The sequence below is a fragment of the Sphaeramia orbicularis genome, chromosome 14 (genome assembly GCF_902148855.1).
Source record: "Sphaeramia orbicularis chromosome 14, fSphaOr1.1, whole genome shotgun sequence".
In the NCBI taxonomy this organism is placed as follows: domain Eukaryota; kingdom Metazoa; phylum Chordata; class Actinopteri; order Kurtiformes; family Apogonidae; genus Sphaeramia; species Sphaeramia orbicularis.
The window spans coordinates 54,672,326-54,689,289 of NC_043970.1; the positions used below are offsets into that span (position 1 = coordinate 54,672,326).

Sequence of the window (16,964 nt, forward strand, 5' to 3'; positions counted from 1 at the left end):
TGTAAACTGATGTCATTTTTGTTCTGGAAGCATAGTTAATATCAAATAAGATTTTATTTGTATAGCATCAAATCATAGAAGTTATCGCTTGACACTTTACATTTAGAGCTGGTATAGACTCTAATGTCATTTGAATACAGTTTCAGCACCGTAGCTAATGCTGATCTAAACAAACACACATAAAGGTAAAGCTGTGGGTGTTGGTCTCTAAAGACTGAAAATATGAACCAGCACCATGAGGAAAAATTACTGATCATTATTTGATATTATTCTCATTAATTGGAAGGAAAGAATATCAACATGAGGTGATTTATCATTTCAGTTTGTATTTTAAGCTAATTCATGTTCTTGTTATTACCTTGTAATAAAAAAGTCTTACGCCCATAGGATCGGCTCTTCAAACTCCCAGCTGAAACCTGGATTTTTGAGCTACTGTTGTGTTTTTCTGGGTTGTTTTTTGGGGGTACTGCAACACCAGACTATTGAAGGTCTCAGGTTCATGTAGCATCTCCACCTGCACAATTATTCACATCAAGAGGTTTCGACTGGACTCCAACTCAGGGCCACAGCCCGCACTGTTTGTTTTCAACTTCTATGATTAACTTTAAGGAGTCTGTAACTGTGTTTCATTTCCCTGACGCCTGCTGAGCCTTTGAACCGGACTCCAGGACTCACCTTGGAAGGGGCTGGACGCCTGCTGGGCCAGGGTGAGGTGCTCCTCCGTCAGGTGGTAGACGGGCTGGTGCTGGTTGATCTCCACACTGGTGCACACATTGCTCTCGCCGTGTAAGAAGAAGGTGAAGGCGCAGGACAGGTGCTCGCTGTGAAGAAGAGAGAGACGAGTCATTTGGGATCAAGTCGCTTTAATATTCACCTTTGAAAAGAACCGATGTCGGCGATGAAAAAGTCCAATGAAGGAGAGAGAGAGAGAGAGAGAGAGAGAGAGAGGGGAGGCTGTGGAAGAAAAGGCAGCAGATCAGATAGTCTAGTTCATGTTCCTGTTCACAGAGAGAGAAAACGAAGAGTTGGCCGGGAGAGGAAATGTAGAGAGAAAATATGATTACAAGACCCTGTTTTTCCCTTTTCTTTTTTTTTGTCAAAGGATACAATGGAATCTTCTCTCACACTCATATTCTGCTTCAACATGACAGACTCTTGATAGGAAAGATGGAGCTACAGATAGATACAAGGCAGTAAGAACAGAAGCTACTTATCTGTGAACCCTCTGCTGATAAAAAGACGCATCATATTTGCCTATATCAAATTGTTCTGAAGGCTGGACAAGTCTATAATCGGAGACGAACGAAGTGCCTGATGCATGCTTTCAGTGTAAGAAAGGAAGGCGACACTACAGTTTACAGATTATTAACATCTGAACAGAAGTGTCACATATAATCTATAGAAAATCTGTTCAAACATCGACTTCTTCATCCTTTCATGCATCAATGAGAAAAAATACTTTATTAACTACCAATAAGTATAATATTCTGTAAACTCTGGACGATCCAAAAAGGAGGAATGCAGCCAAGTATTCCTTTTACTTTCACTTTTCGTCTAATTAGTTGCATATTGTCATGATTAATCAATTCATTGTTTGGTCTATAAAGGTTGAGATGATGTCCTCAGATGTGTTATTTTGGAAGATCTTCAGTTTTATAATTTCTTCAATTATGAGAATGATTGTACAAGTGTATAAAATAATTGAACGGCTCTGACATCTAGTTTTCTCTAAATTTTATGACCTTAGTGTCTTCATGAGGACAATAAATCTGTCAGTCTATCAGTCTGTTTGACTAAGACCAGACCAGAAACAAATATTACACAGATTATGGTCTGATGTGAGCAAACCAGTTCATGTTCTTACCATAAAACTGAAATGATGATAATCTTTATGGTGATTGAATTTCTTAGAGGGGAGATGTGTTTTTCTTTGTGTAGGCCGGCAAAAAGTTTTATAGCTAGGAAAGATGTTTTGAAAGTTGGACGTTAAATAAATCAGTCAGTGTGTTTACTGATATTCCTGCAGTTGTATTTTTAACTGATTTTGAGGTGAAGACCGCGACCTTCAAAAAAGGGGCCCTGAGATGATTCAAGACCAAGACCGGAGAGTTTTTACAGTGTTTTTCTTCCAGGGTCTGTCTTGTGTCGACTGTGTATAAAACAAAGGGTCAAGCCCTGACTAACCTGGACACACAGGCCAGTAAGCTCAGCTGCAACAATACCTTTCTCTCTCTCCCCTTCATGGACGCACACAACAGCTCCGACGCTTAACAACAACAACAACAACAACGGCTCCCTGTGTCTGCCAGTCTGACCTCAACAGCCCACAACAAAAGTGACAAGTTGAAGAAGAAACGGAAAGCGAGGATGCAGCAGACGGAAGGAGAGCGGGCTTCAGTAAAATGCAGCCCATTGTCTGCGGGGCTTCCTCCCTCTTTGAGCCCAGTCTGGTCTAACGTTCGCAACACAGACACACAAACCATCGCGCTGAGAGCGAAAGAGAAAGAGAGAGACAGCCCCCGTGACGGATGACCGAATGAAAGTGGACGCGGTGAATTTGGAAGTGGATCAAAGAGGGTTGCCTCCTCCGAGGATTTGGTTAAGCAAATATCAGTCTTCTCTCCCCGTCTCGTTCTCTGGCACACCTACTCTGCAGAGGATTAAAGAGAAGGAGCAGAGGGAGAGAGAGTACTGCGAACAGGGGGAAGGAGAGAGCGAGAGCACTTCAATAAGATAATACCACCTACGTAGCACAGACATGCCCTGAGCCCTCCACAGCTTGACATTCACTGCACATACATTTTCCTTCTGTAAAATAAGGTGGCGCCAACAGTGTCAGTGACAGAACAAGAGGCAGTGAGTACACATTACAATGTCCATATTCTAGAGCCGGGGGCTATAAGGTTAATCAAGGAGACTTTGAAATCCTCTCCGCAAAAATATACACGTTCAGGCAGACTATTCTTCTTACAAAACATATAAGAGAGAAGTAAAACGGTGTTGATTCATTCACATTCTACAGCGGGGGTATTAAATTGGGCTGCATGTGGCCCCTGAGCTAAAATGTGTTTGACACCCCTGTTCTATAGGAACTTTAGTGGAAAAGGTCTGACATTAAACCAGTGGTTCCCAACCTTTTTTAGCTAGTGACCCCATTTTAACATCACAAATTTCTGTCGACACCAGACATTCAAAACTGAGAATTTTTTTTTTTTTTTGCTAAAATTAATTTGTTCTTGATCATGTAATAGTTTGCTATACTATGTTGTAAATAAACGTTAATTTTAGAGAACATTTAGTCTATATGATGTACATACAGGGTGGGGAAGCAAAATTTACAATGAACATTTAGTTGTTTTTTCTCAGCAGGCACTACGTCAATTGTTTTGAAACCAAACATATACTGATGTCATAATCATACCTAACACTATTATCCATACCTTTTCAGAAACTTTTGCCCATATGAGTAATCAGGAAAGCAAACGTCAAAGAGTGTGTGATTTGCTGAATGCACTTGTCACACCAAAGGAGATTTCAAAAATAGTTGGTGTGTCCATAAAGACTGTTTATAATGGAAAGAAGAGAATGACTATGAGCAAAACTATTACCAGAAAGTCTGGAAGATACTATTAAAGAAGAATGGGAGAAGTTGTCACCCCAATATTTGAGGAACACTTGCACAAGTTTCAGGAAGTGTGTGAAGGCAGTTATTGAGAAAGAAGGAGGACACAGAATAAAAACATTTTCTATTATATAAATTTTCTTGTGGCAAATAAATTCTCATGACTTTCAATAAACTAACTGGTCACACACTGTCTTTCAGTCCCTGTCTCAAAATATTGCAAATTTTGCTTCCCCACCCTGTAATTGTGGACAGAGGCAGTAAATCCAGGTGTAGATTACTGCACAAAGGGAGAATTTGATTTTCCTTGGTCAGGATCTGTCCAGTCAGTCCAGCTGTGATTTACAAGGAGGACAATTAATACTGAACAAAGAAGAACTCAAACTATGAATTATGAAAGAGCTGCAGCATCTGAAACTGACCACAATGAACATTTGACACACAAACAGAACCACAGTGCTGCAGTTTCAGACTCACAGTTTTTTCATGTCTGTTATGTAATATGATTGTCTCTTTCAACTCACCATATATTTTTATTAGTACGAGTTTTTTTTTTTTTTTTAACCATTACTAGAAATTTCAGGTGACCCCATTTGAATTCCAGGTGACCCCACGTGGGGTCCCGACCCCAAGGTTGCAAAAAATTGCATTAAACTATTTAAATACAGCATTTTTTTTGGCTAATTTGTTTAAGCATGTGAGTAAAACTACAGAAATTAAATATGTTAAAGGAAGTCACTACCGTTCACTAAAATCCATCCTACCAATAAAGTAAAATGTTTTATTCTTAAATACCACAACATAACTGAAGAATTCCTATATCCTGAGTAAAAACCAGATCAACACATGAGAGGAAGAGTGGTTTATAAGGAAAGGTCATCCAAACCGAGCAAGTGCAAACAAACAAACAAACAAACGGGAGGAAAATACACTAGTGAGCCACCAGGTGAGGCTGTAAAGAGACAACTGGGGAATTAGGCCACATGTTGGCACAGAGAGCCAAGACGCCTTTGTCTGGGAGGTGTGTCACGACTGCTCTGGTGCTGAGGTTGTAAATTACACTCTGCTCTGTGCATCTACGGCGGGGGGGTTGTAAAACACCCTCCAGTCCATGGGCGGGCATACGACACAAACAACCAAAGAGGGCGTGAGATGGGACAGAGGGTTGAGATCTGCTACCTGAGAGGAAATCAGGTTACATCATGAACGTGGAGAAAAAGGAGGGAAAACCGGACTGGAAACAGAGGAGGAGAGCGAGTACACTGAGCGGTACAGAGATACGAGGGAGAGACGAGGAGGTGTGTTGTTGCATTCTGCAGACATCATCACAACTGCACTCGACCATTTTCCTCTCACGCGCTAAGAAAACCGAGCACACATTTCCTCCCGCCTGTGTTTGCAGGGCACCAGCAGGCTGGAGGTAGAGGGCTGCCATCTGTGGCTCAGCAGGCAGAAGTACAAGTCGACACGCTCTGAAAGAAAACCCTCACACACACTGGATCAGGCCTGTTTGTTCATTTGAAGTCCAGACTGTTGTCGTGTCAGCTGCAGATTCTGAATGACCACACTGCTACCTGTACAAGATGGACTAAATTCAGGGGTGTCAAACATACAGCCCGTGGTCCCAAATCAGCCCACAGAAAGGGTCCAATACAGAACATGGGATGAAGTTGTGATATGTGAAAATTACAATGAAGATATTAACAATCAAGGGTGTCAAAATCTTTTTAGTTCTGAGGTCACATCTCCTTCCAAATCCAATTTTTTCTTTTTAGTGTATAAAAAAAAGGCACAAGTGCATGAAAATGTTTACACTTATAAACTATCTTTTCACAATTAAATCTGAATAATCTAAACAGCCATGAACGAAATGATAATTTCTTAAGAAAAATAGGTGGAATTTTAACAATATTCTGCTTGTTAGTAAATGTTTTGTTGTAGGTTGTAATGCACATTATAAAAACTGAGCTTAATTTTCTTGTGAAATTTCAGGTTGTTCATGTTATTTACATTTTTTAAAGGATAGCTTGTAAATTTATACAGTTTCATGGTCATTTTCATGTTTTTCCCCACTCTAAAACAAAGAGAAAATATTTAAGTTGACTTAAGTGTGTATTGGCAAGAATCTGGCGATATGATACAAATCCCAATACTAGGATCATGATAAAACATATCACAATGTATCACGATACTGTCAAAAAAGCAATTTTTTGTTTGGTTTTTTTTTTTAATGATTATTTCCTTGAAGAATTGAATTACACCAGAAATTTGCACAAATACTAAAAAAATTTTATTTGATCACAACAGGATCTAATGCTATATCGCAAAATGTTCCTATGTTCAAACTGAAATTCTGTTTTACAGACATTACAGTTTCAGATCCTGTTCAAATGTTCAGATTCTATTAGTTCAGAACTAACATCATAATATTATTTTTGTGCAATCCCAACTAAGGAACTAACTTTATTAAATAAAAGAGTGTTAAATCATAATAAATAAAATATAAACAAAAGAGAAAAACAAAAATTAACCTCCAGAATATCTGCATTTGAATAAATACTTGAAAATATCGATACAGTACTTTTTAATATCGATACAGTATTGTGAAATGAAATATCGCAGAGCCGATATTTTCTTATACCCCTAATTATCTATAGGTTATTATTTTACTGGTCCACTTGAGATCGTGTTAGGCTCTATGTGGCCCCTAAAAATGAGTTGGACTAAATGTTTCTGTAATCTCACATTCATTCAAGTTTGTGTTATTTCACTTTTTACATCGGCTAGATCACATTGAAATAAGCCTTGACCACACACTTCAATGTCCTGATTTGTTATACAATCCACAACAACTGTCCGGCCGAACTGCTGAAGGACTGCTGACAGAAGGTTGGTTCACATGTCAACAGGTGCTCGGGTTAACACTTGACCAAGTAAACACCCACTCCCAAAAATCAACAACAGCAGCTCGTGACATGTTCACTCTCCACTGTGTGGCTCAGCGGTGCTCACAAAAGGAGCAGGATTTAGCAAAGCTGACGGTGTGACAAACTGCAGCACAAGCCCATTGGGTCAGCCTGTCCGTCTGACAGCGCGTCCGCACTTCTGTCCACACATGTGACAAGGGTGAAAAGCACAGCGTCCAGCCAAATCCAATTCTTCTGTAAACATCCATAGTCTGCTGGTTCACGAACCAACAAGTGCATATGGGCAAACAGCTGCCGGTAAACACGGCGGGAAAGTGTGTGTGGTAACTGGGATGATCTAAGCAGGTCAGGTGTCGGCGTGGGAAAGCCAGGCTCCGACCATGGGACAAATTTCTCCCTATCCACCTTAGAACCTCTCATAATCCACAGTGACACCAGAAACCTCAGTCCTCCCTGAATATGTTAGGCCTTTGTAAGTGATAAACACCTGTAAAACTGGAATCCACTAAGAGCCATTGTTTTCAGTGTTATGGATGTGTTTTTTATTCATAGAAACCCAATATAACATACGTAGTATACACTGTAAACTGCACTCATCATCAAGTTGTTAAAAAATAAAAATATGCTCTGTGAGGAAACACATTACAACAGCGTAACAAGATGTATTTGGTCCCCAGATGAAGTGCTAACCTTAATTTTGAAATAAAACAAATCCTTTAATTCACAGGTGTCAAACATGCGGCCCGGGGGCCAAATCTGGCCCACCAAAGGGTCCAATCCGGCCCTTGGGATGAATTTGTGAAATGCAAAAATTACACTAAGGTATTAACAATCCTTTTAGTTCAGGTTCCACATTCAGACCAATTCAATCTCCAGTGGGCAGGACCAGTCAAATACAATCATAATAACATAAAAATAATGACAACTCCAAGTGTTTCTCTTTGTAAATGTAAATATTTTCATGCATTTACACTAAAACAAAGTATAATTTTGCAAAAAATGCAAATAACCTGAAATGTCTTAAGGGAATCAAGTACAATTTTAACAATATTCTGCCTGTTACTGAATGTTTTGTGTGTTTGTAGATCCACTGTGATCTGTAAGTTATAACGTACATGTGTAAATGATAAACTGAGGCTGAATACTGTTAAATTCCACTTATTTTTTCAGTTTGTTCATGTTATTCACATTGTTTGAAAGGATAGTTTGTAGATGTAAACCTTTACATAATGCAAATTTGCTTTTTTCGCTCTAAAACACAGAGAAAAGTTTGTAGTTGACATTATTTATATATCTTTATGTTATTATTTTACTGGCCCGGCCCATTTCAGATCAAATTTAGATGAATCTGGTCCCTGAACTAAAATGAGTTTGACACCCCTGCTTTAATTCATTTACTACATCATTCAACCCTAGATCCCAGTGAATCTCATCAGGTCTGACTTTAGGACCCATGTTTTAACCTGGTCATTTAGGCTGACCCACTTTTAAAGGACTCACAGAAACTTCTCCTCCATAACCATGCCAGTAAGCGCATGTACATCAGGGTCTTAATTTTTTTATACCTACAGTTAAAGTATATTAATCTAATAATAAACTGATTAAACCTCACAACTGGCAACAGCTTAAAATGACATCACACTATCACTGGGTTTATTCATAAAGAGGAACCTGAACTCTAAATGACTTGTTTGGGTTGGGATAGTTTCATGTTCTCTTACGCGAGCATTTCTCCACATACCACACCCTGGTCATTTTACAAACACATTTACATTTAAACAAGCATCTTACAACATAAACTGTCCCTTTTTGATCAGGTTGGACACGTTACCACAGCAACGACCAGCCTCCTGCGCGTCATTCCCACACATCTGTCAAAACACAAGTCTGACATTAGATAAGTATGCATTTAGATGTTTCGTTTTTCCTGATGCTTCATCTTTCTGTGACCCGTTCAGAATGACTAAACCACCAACAACTCAAGCCTCGACTTCAGTGACAAACTCCTCTGTTAGGGTTTAACCTAAACCGACTATTCCCATGTTGTCCTCCCCTAAATTTAAATGCATCATGAAATCATGATTTCATTAAAAAAAAAAAAAAACTATTCCTTTCTGCGCCTGCGGGTGCCCAGGAACCCCCCCAGGACACCCTCAGAGGCCCTGATCTATAACACACTGTGTATGTTATGTGAAGTCAAACCTGCCTCAAGACTCAGGTTCTCAGGGATTTTAGAATGCCATCTCCCCTGCAGCCAAATACGGCTTGCAATTCAACAAAAAAAGGCCAGAACCGCAAAATCCAGTGTTGAGTTGCAGTGAAATATGTGTTTGTGTGATTAAAACACCACCTGTCAGCAGCACGCCAGGCATGAGCCAACGGACACAGGAATCCCTGTCTAAAACACTAATTATTTCTGATTTGACGGCTCCATTATTGGCGGAATTTAACACAAATTTAACGTAACAATATGTGATACAGCAGGTTGCAGTGTACCCAAAACACACAGAGTAGGAGCCTTCAAAGCAGCGAGATACGTGTCGGCGTATTACGTTAATTATGTTAAACAGATTAGTGGGATCTCCCTTCACATGTTTTTATCTGAGCGAGGGGGTGCTGTTGCAGCCGCTGACAAAACGCCACAAGATCTTTTAATCATCTTTTCTCTCCATCGCCACCTTTCTTCTCTTCATCTGTTAGCTGCTAAATGAACTGCTCTGCTTTTTCTCTTCTCGCTGAGTACATTTACAATCCAACTGATATTTAACTCTTATTCAGAATAAACAAACAGGACATGTGTTGTGTAATCAGCATATTCCATTTGGATACTCTGCATTAAGCTCTGACTGAAGGATAGGCTCATATTATTTGTGTTCTCGGTGCATCTGAAAAACACATTATAGTTGCTTGTTTTCCTGCAGGTGGAAACAGTAGAGACAAAGATCCTCCAGTAAGGAAGGAGGGATCCAAAGAAAAAGAGTCATACACCTTCTGTTAAATATGATGACAGTGAGGAAATGAGCTCATGTCGAACACAGCCTTTGACTGCTCATTTTCATTAGTCAAGAAAACAGCTTAGCAGGAATTTAGTATTTTTTGGAATAAAGGCAAAAAGTCACCAGGTGCATTTCCATCCAAATGTGCAGCAAATTTTAACAGATTTTTCATAAATTTGGAAAATTTATGGGACTTTCTATCCACTTCTTTTATGTGAATATCAAAAGCTGGTTCATTCTTGCACACTTATTGTCAATGTCACCTACTGCACACTTACTATTATTCATGTCATTTTTAGTTACTTTTTCACATTTCTCTCTTTATCTTTCTATTGTGTTTGATGCCTCTCGTTTTGAGCTCCTGTACATTAGAATTTCCTCCTTGGGGGGGTCAATAATATATTTCATCTTATTGTCAATATCGTCAATATCATGATTAAAAGTCTGCCTGTTAAAATAAATATTTCAGACAATAACTGCCTAAATGACAGAAATAAGGTCCTACTTTAAGGCAGGTGTTGCCTCCTTAACTGACCTGAACTGAACTGCTGGATTGATTGATTGATTGATTTATTTATTTGGGACAGTACCTCTTAATGAACATCTACAACGGTTGCAGCTGTAAATATGCCTGTTTGTAGCAACGGTGTTCATTTCCATCTGTAGTCCCTTGGTAGGTGATAAGAAAGACAATCGACAAAAGGCAAAACATCATAAAAACACACAGAACAACACAGTGAGGATGATCGACTGATGGTCACAGGCTTGGTTTTCTTTCATCCAATGTTTAAGTCAGGAAACGATGATGAAATTCACACTCTTCCATTTCTTTCTGCAGCTTTCCATACAATTACCTCTTACCTAATATGGTATTCAAGGTGAATTCATTCATCTATCAAGCACTTAACTCTTTTTTTAATGTGCTTCCAGGCGTTTTGGATTTTCCCACTCAGGTTTTTTCCCCACATACACACCCACTGTCACACCCCCGGCATACGTTCGCTCACAGGCCGACGCTCCCTGCTCAACCCCTCTGATCCAAATGGCCGTTGGCCTTTGGCTGGGGAAGGAGACAATAAGATAATCCAGTGAGGATTTGGAGCAGGGCCACATACAAAGGAGGGCAGGTGGGCACATTTGCCTTCAGCTGGCATGGCATGGAAATGAGGTGCCAGAGGCCAGTGGCGACCTGAGCACCGGCTGGGAGAGATCCGAGGGAGGGGGGTGGGGGGCCGAGCGAGAATGACAGCTTCCATCAGCGTCACATGGATGGGCTGCTGTGTCATGAACCAACAGATCATCAGCCATTTCAACACGCCAAAGTTTAAGGACGACTTCCACTTGAAAAGACACCGTTACCTGCATCAAGTGACCAGATGGATTTTTGTCTGCCTTTACATTCCACATGTTTACCCAGGTTCCCACAAATCAAAACATCCCCCTAACAATCCTTCACTTTTCATACTAGAAGATGTTCTGTTTCTCACATTTACCCCATCTTTTCTTCTTTAAGGAATAATCTGTCATGTAGTCAAAACTGCAAAGATGGACAGAAACCAGATTTTTTTTTTTCCTTCTCTGAATAAAACAATAACTCTGAGCAACACAATCTCATTATCTTCTTTGTGTTATCTGCATCCAGGCTTGCCAGGAGATGAATTTATGGCTTCGTGTTGCAGCCAATGCTGTCATGAACCGATACAAGCCGAAAAAGAACAGAGCATCCCTGTTCATTCATTGGCTGCCTGAGCTGCTATAATGTGCATTGTAATGGCTATATCAGGGGATTATGGGTGTGTTGCCAAATTTTCACGCCTTAGTAGAAAATAGAGTTTGATTTTTTTTTTTTTGGGGGGGGGGGGGGCAGGAAAAGGCAGATATACATCTGATAATCACATCTAGTAATAAATGCCTGAATCAATTAGGCCTAGTTAATAAATCTTACTCACTGAACATCAAACTCAAAGTAATTAATCACTAAATCTTAAACAGTAAACAGATTTCTTCCATTTTTTAAATATAATTTTCCCCTCAAAATCAGTCATTCTAATGTTAATCCATTACCGATTGTGTGAAACGTCTTATCAGCACCAGTTAATTAGTCGACCTCCAGTCAAACCAGTTTTTAGTCGTTTCCATTAGTGTGCTTGAAGCTGAATGTACTCAATGCTTTTCTCTTCGTCTCCCTCTTTAATCCCACTGACAAATGCATGAAGTTGCAAAGATAACTGGAGATAAATAAAAAGAAGTGGAAGGAGTCTGGAGTGGCAGGGAGGGTTCTTGCCCTTAGATATGAAGATGGAAAGGGAGGAGAAAAAGGAAGACAGCAGCAGAGCTGTGACATTCCGCAGATGTTTGTTGGGCTTGGCTGGCTGCGCTCTAAGAACGCTGCTTCCGCTTTGTCGCTGTACACTTCCTCAGCACAACAACAACAACAGAGTGTCCAGAGACGCCCTCCCATCTCTGGCTGTTTTGCATTACTGGACACAGTCGTCTTTGGTCCAACTCAAATGTGGATATCTGCCATTTGGTGCAGCTGGTTGTTACGATCTACGAATGTAAACATGTTTTGACCAGTCATGTCTGTCTGCATCACAGCACATTAATAAACAGTGTGTCTGGGATCAGAGCTTAGAACACAGGTGTCAAACATGTGGCCCGGGGGCCAAATCTGGCCCGCCAAAGGGTCCAGTCCGGCCCTTGGGATGAATCTGTGAAATGCAAAAATGACACTGAAGATATTAACAATCCTTTTAGTTCAGGTTCCACATTCAGACCAATTCAATCTCCAGTGGGCAGGACCAGTCAAATACTATCAGAATAACAGAAATAATGACAACTCCAAATTTCTCTCTATGTAAATATTTTCATGTATTTACACTAAAACAAAGTATAATTTCGCAAAAAATATGAATCACCTGAACAAATATGAACAACCTGAAATGTCTTAAGAGAAGCAAGTACAACTTTAACAATATTCTGTCTGTTACTAAATGTTTTGTGTGTTTGTAGATCCACTGTGATCTGTAATTTCTAAGGTACATGTGGAAATGATAAACTGAGGCTGAATATTGTTAAAATTACACAGATTTTTTGAGTTTGTTCATGTTATTCACATCTTTTGAAAGGATAGTTTGCAGATGTAAACCTTTACATAATGTAAATTTGCTTTTTTTCACTCTAAAACAGAGAAAAATCTGGAGTTGACAGTATTTATATATTATTCTGTTATTATTTCACTGGTTTGGCCCACTGCAGATCAAATTTAGCTGAATATGGAACTGAACTAAAATGAGTTTGACAGCCCTGGCTTAGAACACCCAGCTTCACAGAACACCATCATTTATTAGAACTATCAGACTATGGAGGAGTTGTAGGAATACTGGGGGGTTAGCATGACTCTGATTTAGCTACATGTTGGCAGAATATTAAACTTAATGAAGCAGTTTATTTACGCATTTCAGGCCAAACAGGAGGAGAACCATGTGACTTCATAAAAAATGGGATGGAGTGTTTAATTTAATGATCAGGTTACGAGGAACTTCATATGGAAACTGCAGAAGCGGCCTTGTAAAGCATATGTAAGAGCCATCACACATTCATCAGCACATGGATATGGAGGGAGTCGGTCTGGAAAAACTTGGTGCAAAATTGTTAAACTGTCATCAGAAATGTCGGAGAGAGTGTGGATCATATGATACTGACCATTAACTTGTCTTTTCGAAATGTCCAAAAATAACTGCTTTGGGAGATGATGTGTGAAATGCTACTGTGATATAAGATCACTAGGACTTGTAAGATCTTTTATCCCTGTGGGTGTCCTCCACGTTCTCAGATGGTTGTGGTGCTGTCTGTGTTCCAGTATGTTTAAGTGCATGAGTTGGGAGTTTAGGGGGTCTCTCTCAGCAAAGTTAGACATTATTTCATATAACACGTCTACGTTCACAAATCTAGGAAGGCAGAATAAATAACCAACAATGCGCAAAAGCTGAAAAAAAAAACTGAGTCAGAAGTTCACTGTGGACCCACCATTAGATCTAAGTAGGGCTGTAAGAAAATATTAGTTCGGCGATATATCGCGATATTTCATTTCACAATACTGTATTGATATTAAAAAGTACTGTATCGATATTTTTAGGTATTTATTCAAATGCAGATACTGTGGAGGTTCATTTTAGTTTTTCTTTTTTGTTTATATTTTATTTATTATTTAACACTCTTATTAAATAATGTTAGTTCCTTTTTTTGTGATTGCGCAAAAATAATGTTATGATGTTAGTTATGAACTAATAGAATATGAACATGTATGAACTGTAATGTCTGCGAAACATAATTTCAGTTTGAACACAGGAAAATTTTGTGATACAGCATTAGATCCTGTTCTGATCACATTAAAATGTGCTTAGTATTTGTGCAGATTTCTGGTGTAATTCAATTCTTCAAGGAAATAATCATTTATAAAAAGAAACAAAAAATTGCCTGTTTAACAGTGTCATGATATATCGTGATATATCGTATTGTGATTTGTATCGTATCACCAGATTCTTGCCAATACACACCCCTATATCTAAGAAAAGTTAAGATGTTTGGGTGAGTAGAGAAGAGGTTAAACTGTCTTATGGAGTGACAGTTAGTTAGAATAGCTACTAAAATAGAACTGTAGGGAGACAGAACCACTGATGAGCGACCTGTTTATGATAGTCAAGGAGGATGTTTTTACCATGGAAATAGGGATGCAACGTTTACTGTGTAACGATAAACTGTGGTAAAATTCCAGACGGTTAGTATTACCATTTAAATTCTAATTACCATGATAACCATTTTTGATTACCGCACTTTGAAAACTCACAGTAGTGCTCATTTCCTGGAGAAGCAACAGCATTCCAGGCGCGCATGCCAGTTTTCAATGTCTATCTATCTATCTATGAAAAGGAAACTAAAACAACTCAAACTTATGGATATGGAAAATGGTCAAACAATGCCCATAAGGTTCCATCTTTAATGCACACATGTATGTTTGATGTTTACATGTTAATATTTTGAATGTTTCTACCACAGAAAGTACACTGTGTCTATTATTTTATTTATTAACTTTTTTTTTTTTCCAAAATACAACTTGGTTAAATTATTTCAGTGTGTGTGTTAGTACTTTTTGAACATTTTGAGCACAATTTCAACAATACAGCGATAATAATGATAATCGTGATCAGTCTGGTCACAATAACCATGATATGAAATTTTCAGATCGTTACATCCCTACATGCAAAACCTGACATTAACTGAGATACAACAAGTACTCCCTTTCAAAAAAATTTGACTATTTACCTCAAACTGGTGTCTATGATAAGATAAATATTCTGGATTGATTAAAGGACACGTGAATATTTGTTCTGTGTACACTTTGTCTAAATAAACATTTTAAGCTGCAGATCTTTGTTGGTTTTTAGTGTCATTAAAACATCATATTCATGTATCTTTCTATTTAGTCTTTTGATTTGGACGGAGAGAAGAGAGATGTAGAACAACAGGGTGTATTTTCAGATTAATTCCAGCTCCTGCATTGAAAATTAAGTGAATGACAATAATAATCAGGTTTCTTTATGAGGTTAATGATTAATGGTTAAAGGTTAAATGAAGATGCAGATAAATGAAGATGGAAACAAAGCAGGTAAACAGCGCTGAATGAGCGGACACATTTGCAGGGTGATATAATCTCCCCTACTGTCTGGCCACCTGACCACTGGGAAACAACAGCCGAGTCTGCTGCCAAAGCAACACAAACACACCGAGCCCCGAGAGACGCTGCAGCTTCAGCACACACAGTTCACACGTGAGACTCCGCGCCGGGGTAAACACCGAACAAAAACTCTTAAGGCTGCCGTCGCCATCGCCTTCGCTCCCGCACACGCTAAGATCTATTACTTTGAATTGATTTCCCTCTGCCACAAATGGAGAGGGGTTGAGCCTCTTCATATGCGTCAGATTAAACCTGGAGGGGAGCGGGAAATGGAGATAGACAGAACGACAAGTCCATAAAAAAGAGGAGAGATCCGATCCTCCACGAGTATATCATAGCCACACACTCGGATAGAGCCGGAGCAGACTAAAGATAATACTGACATAACCCCGACAGCCAAGCAGGTTCCTGCTCTCTCTCCTTTTTTAGGCGGCATCCCACACAAACGCAGACACACACCAGGGTTCCTCTAATACACCTGCTGTCAGCCAAACAGTCTGAGCCACAAACCCCTTCATCCTGATGAAACATGCTCAGTCATCACACTCATTACTGCTGTCATATTAATTGTGACTGACAAAGGTTTGTTCTCTGTGCACCGTAACACGCAACGATCAGTCTACAACGTGCAGCCTACACAAAGTGTTTTCATACGATCACACTCTGTAACTGTCTCAGGCGTCCAATAAACCTGAATAATGCCATGGCGGTGTGTGATGCAAACGGGTTTCTGAGCCCGTTTTTAAGCTGCGCTCACATCAAGTCATGAGGTCATTGCACCATTAGTAGGATGAGTTGTGTAGTTGTAATAATAAAAGATTCATAACCCACAGCCATGACCAATTAGTCAGCCTCATCCAGGATTAAAGCAGGGCTTCTGCAGTTAACCCACAATGCCACGGCCCACTTTGCCCTTTTTCCTCAACACATTAACCAAGACACTTTTTCATAATAATGTTCTGGTTATCATAGTTCAACATTCTTTGTACCTGTTGGCACACATTCTGCGCTGGAACAGTCCAACGTAAAGCTGTGTGTATCAGCAAGAATCTGGCGATACAATACAAATCACAATACTAGGATCACAATACGATGTATCACGATATATCATGATACTGTTAAAAAGGCAATTTTTTGTTTGTTTCTTTTTGAAAAAGTGATTATTTCCTTGAAGAACTGAATTACACCAGAAATCTGCACAAATACTAAACACATTTTTATTTGATCACAACAGGATCTAATGCTATATCACAAAATGTTCCTGTGTTCAAACTGAAATTCTGTTTTACAGACACTACAGTTTAAGATCCTGTTCAAATGTTCACATTCTATTAGTTCATAACTAACATCATAACTATTTTTGTGCAATCCAAACAAAGGAACGAACATCTGCCTCTCAGACAGTAAAAAGTGCTTTTAAGACACTTCACATAACCATTATTTAATAAAACAGTGTTAATAATAAATAAGATATAAACAATAAAGAAAAACAAAAAACAAAAATAAACCTCAGCCATATCTGCATTTGAATAAATACCTAAAAATATTGATACAGTACTTTTAAATATTGATACAGTATTGTGAAATGAAATATCGCGATGTATTGCAGAACCGATGTTTTCTAACAGCCCTATCCAACGTTATGTATTCATGACCACATTGATAAAAAAAAAAACTAGACT

At 39.0% G+C, this 16,964-nt stretch overlaps 1 protein-coding gene across 1 annotated transcript in view; it reads right to left on the minus strand.

The window, feature by feature from the left end:
• The window catches only part of med13a (mediator complex subunit 13a), a 122,085-nt gene that overhangs the window by 61,619 nt on the left and 43,502 nt on the right, over positions 1 to 16,964 (minus strand). Inside the window, 1 exon segment of the mRNA XM_030153640.1 lies at positions 676 to 821. Within this exon segment, the coding sequence (XP_030009500.1) occupies positions 676 to 821 (146 nt within the window).